Raw genomic sequence first — 5,217 nt, forward strand, 5'->3', positions numbered from 1 at the left:
GGGGGGGGGGGGGGGGGGGGACCCGGTCCGTACGTACCCACGACGGTGAGCAGCATGTTGTCCAGCAGCAGCGCGAGGAACACGATAAACAGGATGAGCTTCCGCGAGTGACGGCTCTCCTGCAGCCAGCGGAGCAGTGCCAGCTCGCTCAAGGCCATGGCTCCGGGGCTCGGCTGCGGGCGCGGCGCGCGGTCGGTCAGGGGCTCTGCCGGGCTGGGGCCAGCTCCCCCAACCCCAGGCCCCAGACTTCGCCCGGCCCGGCCGCCGAAGGGGCGCTCGGGGAGCGGCGCGCACCTGGCGGCGCCGGATGGTCCCGGGCGTCCCACCCTCGGCTTACCTTCGGCGAGCGCGTTCTCACCGGCACCTGCGCTCCTTGTTAATAACGCCCGCGAGCACCGTCTGGGCCGGATCCTGGGCGCCGCCCGGCTCTCAGCCGCCCCCGCGGGTCCCACTTAAACCCCTGCGCGCTCGGAAAGTGCCGCGGGACGCCTGCGCACCGTGCGTCCTGCGCCCCGGGTTTCCCGGGACGCCCTGGAGCCCCGCGCGCGGCGCCTCGGGGGGCTTCCCCTGCCCTCGGCCGGGCCCCGCTCTCCCCCGCGCCCCGGGCGACGACCAGTCCCCAGCGCCGAGCCCCGCGGGCAGGGAGCGGGGTCGGCGTTACCTCGGGTGGTCTGCGGCTGCCTGCTCCGGCCGCCGTGGGCTCCGTCCGTGCGGGCGGCTCCGGGTCGCAGTCTCCGCCCCAGCGCCCGGCGGCCGCCGCTCAGTTTACCGGCTCTGGCTCTGACGTCAGGGCCGACGCGGGCTGGGGGCTGGGGCGCCCCCGCCTCCGCCCTCCCGCGCCGTCACTGCGTCGGAGTAGCCATCGCCTTCCCTTCCCCGCCAGGTGCCCGACCAGGTTCTGAGCCCGGATCCTAAGGTCGCCCCGTCCTGAGGAGACCCGAGCCCCTGTCCCTGCACTTGGCCGTGAGCCCTGGGAACCCGGGTCCGGGTGAAGTGGATGGGTCGCAGAGGGAGGACGTCAAAAGCCCCAGGCCGAGAGGTCAAGGATCCCAGGGTGAAGGGTCAGGGGCCAAGATAAGGAGTCAGGGATTAGTGGTTTCATCTGGCCCAATTAGGAGCTAAAGCTCTCTTTGAGCCTCCCTGTTCCTGAAATTGGCCGTGAGAACATGAAGGCTAGTGAGTGTGCCAGGGAAACAGGTCTTAGGGTGTTGGGAGCCGGGGACCGATCTCTTTCCTGGAGAAGCCACTCTGCACCCCACCACCCCTCCGCTCTCCCACCTCGGTATCATGATGCAGGGTGCCACTTGGAGTCTTTGACCATCTGGTCCTCAGGTACCATCCAGATGGTGATGTGGAAACAGGGGGAAAGGGGACATCTCTCAGTGTCACCCCACAGTGAGAGTGGGGTTCTGAGGGCCCCAGGCCCTGAATCCAGTTCTCATAAAATAGGACCATGTCACCCTGAGCAGGGGACACTGGAGAATAGGTGAGTGCCTGGCGCCTTAGTAAAAGGGCTTGCGGGGCAGCTGCCCCAGGCCCTGTGTGCTATAGTCCTCTCCCCTCAGCGTTTTCCCCAGGGATTCTGGTTAAAAAGATGGTTAAAACGGGCAAAGTGCTGGTTTGTGGCTGACCTGGAGCTGTCATCCTCACTACCAAGGAGTAGCAGCCCGCCTTTGATTTCCAAGTCCCTCCATTTTATAAACAGAAGAGAAACAAACAGACATGCCCCAGACAGAGCTGGAGCTTTGAAGACCCTTCTGGGGGGTGGGAGAAGCAGGAGCTGTTTTCTCGGAAAGCCACTTGAAATAAACGTTGTCTGCTGCAGCCTCAGCCATAGAGTCTGGCCTTGTTTTCTTAATGTTTCCTTGTCAGCTGGAGACTGCTTAGAGCAGCAGGGTGATGTGTAGGGCTCCCCACTCTCTGCACCTCCTTACTTCCTTCCCGAAACCCCCCTGTGCTGCCCCCGATGTGAGAAAAATGGTTGGATACGTAAGTAGGTCAGGAACATGCGGACTCTGGGATGTCCCAGGGTATGTGCAACTTAAATATTAAACAGGGAGGAGAGAAGGAAAACCACTTAGGAGGAGAGAACAGATGGCAGGGAGCTGTTTCAGCTGGCTGTGAAGGGTATCACGTTCATGGGGTGCCCCAAAGTGCCTGGAGTTTCAGAACAAAGACACAGGTCCTGCCCCTGTGCCCCCTGGGCAGAGAGGCATCATGGTTAAGGGCTCTTGTCAGGATGCCTGGGTCCCAGTCCACTACGTCCTTGATTGGTGACCTCGGGCACATTATGTATCCTCTCTGTGCCTTAGTTTCCCCATCTCTGCAGTGGGGATGCCAACTGGACATACTGCAGGATTGTTGTGAGGATTAAGTGGGGATCCACAGTCATCCCTTAACACAGTCCCTGGCACAAAGTGAGAGTCAACGTCCACCATTCATCCATCCAACAAATATTTGTTGAGCTTTTAGTACATGCCAGGCACCGTGGTTGATACTGGAGAGACGTTAACGGCCCAAAGAGACAAAATCCCCATCCTTGGGGTGCTTACACATTCTGGTAGCAACACCACAACAGTGAACACAGGAAGCCACACCAACTCCAGCCCAGCCAGCTGGAGGAATATGGCACTAGAGAAAATGCCAGCCCCTGTGTTCCCTCTGCCTGATCTCTACCGCCACCCCTAGAGTGCCATGGCCTATAACAGTGTCTTCAAACTTGTTGACACCCCCAGAGAGTTTTTAAAAAGATAGGTATGCCTCACACATTTCTCAGTTGACATCTAAAATATTCTTTTATCATAAATTTTAATAGTTTAGGGGTATATTATGTAAATTCACCTTTATATATAAAACCATTATAACTCTCTTTTAAATGTACCCAATGAATTATAAAACTACCGTATTATATTTTAAAATACTAACAAGTTTCTCTTTAACACTCAAAAATTTACATTGTTTCCTTTATGCCTTCAAAGTATATTCTCTTTCTGCTTTCAACAGAATTTTATCCAACTGTAATGTTTTTATTATTTAAATCCAGTATTCACCACCTTATCTATTATATGAACTGCAACAAACACATGAATATGCATTAGCTTTTTAAAATTTTCTTATGGCCATAAGGTTCTAAGTTCTAAGGTTCTCTCTAAAATTGTGTTATTATAACAATTATTAGTAGTATAAAAATGATAAAGCCTCAGACATATAATATGAATTTTGATAAATATTAAACACAAAAAGGAACACTGTATTAGAAGTGCATTACCTAATGAGATGGGTGGAGAGAGGATTTTTGGAGCCTTAGAAGAAGAGAAACTATATTGTTTTTATGCCTCAGAACAATGAAACCCAGTAAAATGGTAAGAGTCAGGTTGGGTGGGAGGTAAGCCTTTCTTCGTCAACTGAGAGACAGGAGATTGTTGAAGGGGGAGGTGATAAAAGAGAATCCTCGTGTCTCTACCTGGGTCCATCTTAGCCAGATCGATTTTTAAATACAGGACATATGGAAATTGAGGGTCTCCTATGGCTTAGGAAGTCTTCATACATACGCAGTGTCCTGAAGGAGGCAACCTGGGAGGCCCTGCCTGATCTGGGACTTTGGGACTCTGTAGCCTCTTATTTCAACTCAGCCCCTGCCTCTCCCCTCCAGCCACACTGGTTCCTCAGGACCTTTGCACATTCTGGTTCCTCAGGACCTTTGCACATTCTGGTTCCTCAGGACCTTTGCACATTCTCTGCCTAGGAATTTCTTCCTCTTCTTCTAGTTATCACCTTCTCATTCTTCATTACCAGCCCTAGTACCACTTCTTAGGAGGAGCCACACTTTCATGGACATCCCCCAAGTGTCAGACAGGTCCCCTTCTCTTATAAATCTGCATGGAACTGTTACTTCCTCCGGAATATGTCTGTCCATGAGGAACAATACTCACATAAGTGTGATCAGTTATCTTTGTCTCCCTAGGTTATCAGGACTGGGGATACTCTTCTTGGTCATCACTGAGGTTCCAGAACACAGCTGATGCTCATTAAATACCTGCAAAGAGGATGTGCTCTGGGTAAGTCGGGTTCCCTTCTGAGGCGGAGCCATGGGGACCAGAGAGAGAAGCACCGTTGCTGGAAGGCAAAGGTTACATCTCCCCGCACCAGAGGCCACTCCTCCGGGACCAGGCTTTGAGGAAGTCCCCTAGTGAACACAACATTTATTTGCTCTTCCTGGGCACTCAGACTGGTGAGCTCAACCACCTTTTTCAAACACTAGGGACTGGGAAGGTACAAAGGTACCACCAGGGTTGACTTTTTTTCACTAAATTTCCATATTTAGGAAAGGTAAGGCATGGAGCTTTCTGGAACATAGCACTTATTTGAAATATGCATTATTTGAGATAAACTAACATGAGTTTAAGCTATGAATGGCAACCTGATTGGGTCAGTTTTACAATTCTGTGAACTGGGGCATGTTACTTAACTTTTATGTGCCTCCATTTCTCATCTGTCACTCAAGCATGATAAGAGGGGCCCCGACAGAGTTGTTTTGGGGATCAAGGGAGATGATCCTTGCATAGTGCCTGGCACAGAGCAGAGGCTCACACTTTAAGTGTTCCCTGGCCTTGGGAAAGTGAAAGTGAAAGTGCTGATACGTGGCAGGTGTAGCTGGTCTGTGGGGAAAATCCTCAGATGCTCCCCCAACCAGAGAACTTGGAAATAATGAAAACAAACTTATGACCTGGACATGATGCTGTGAAATGCAAACAAAGGATCAGAGCAGAAACGAACAATAGAATCCTGATGAGACACAATGGTTCGTGGGCAGCAAAACCTGATACACTGCTTAGCACATGGGTAGAGAAAGGAGGTGGAGTACCCAGTGGAGAGCCAGGCACAGGGTAGAGCAGGCTGTTCGTAGATAGAGGAAGCCCCAATGGCTCCCAAGCTCATGAAGAGACACTCAGACCCACTAGTGATCAGAGAAATGCCAGTTAAAATGAGAGGGAGATGCAGCACTACACCCATTGGACTGGCAACAGCTAGGAAGTTGGGTAAATGCCATATGTTGGTGAAGATGTAAGGAAATGGGAACGCTTTCCTTGGGGGTGGAGTGGGGACTGGTGCAGCCTTTCTGGAGAGCAGTCAGGAGTGCTTAGTGGAATTAAGTCGGCATGCACCCTCTGATCCAGTCTACGACTCGGGGAAATCCCTACAGGGGAAGAACTAGGG

At 52.5% G+C, this 5,217-nt stretch overlaps 1 protein-coding gene across 1 annotated transcript in view; it reads right to left on the bottom strand.

Moving 5' to 3' along the window:
• SLC18A2 (solute carrier family 18 member A2) overlaps positions 1 to 158 on the bottom strand; it is a 40,763-nt gene extending 40,605 nt beyond the window's left edge. The window contains exon 1 of the mRNA XM_007469589.1: positions 38 to 158. Coding sequence (XP_007469651.1) covers positions 38 to 158 — 121 coding nt within the window. The remainder of the gene's footprint in view (positions 1 to 37) is intronic.
• Between the last annotated feature and the right edge of the window lie 5,059 nt (positions 159 to 5,217).

The sequence above is a fragment of the Lipotes vexillifer genome, unplaced genomic scaffold (assembly GCF_000442215.2).
Source record: "Lipotes vexillifer unplaced genomic scaffold, Lipotes_vexillifer_v1.1 scaffold240, whole genome shotgun sequence".
NCBI lineage: Eukaryota > Metazoa > Chordata > Mammalia > Artiodactyla > Lipotidae > Lipotes > Lipotes vexillifer.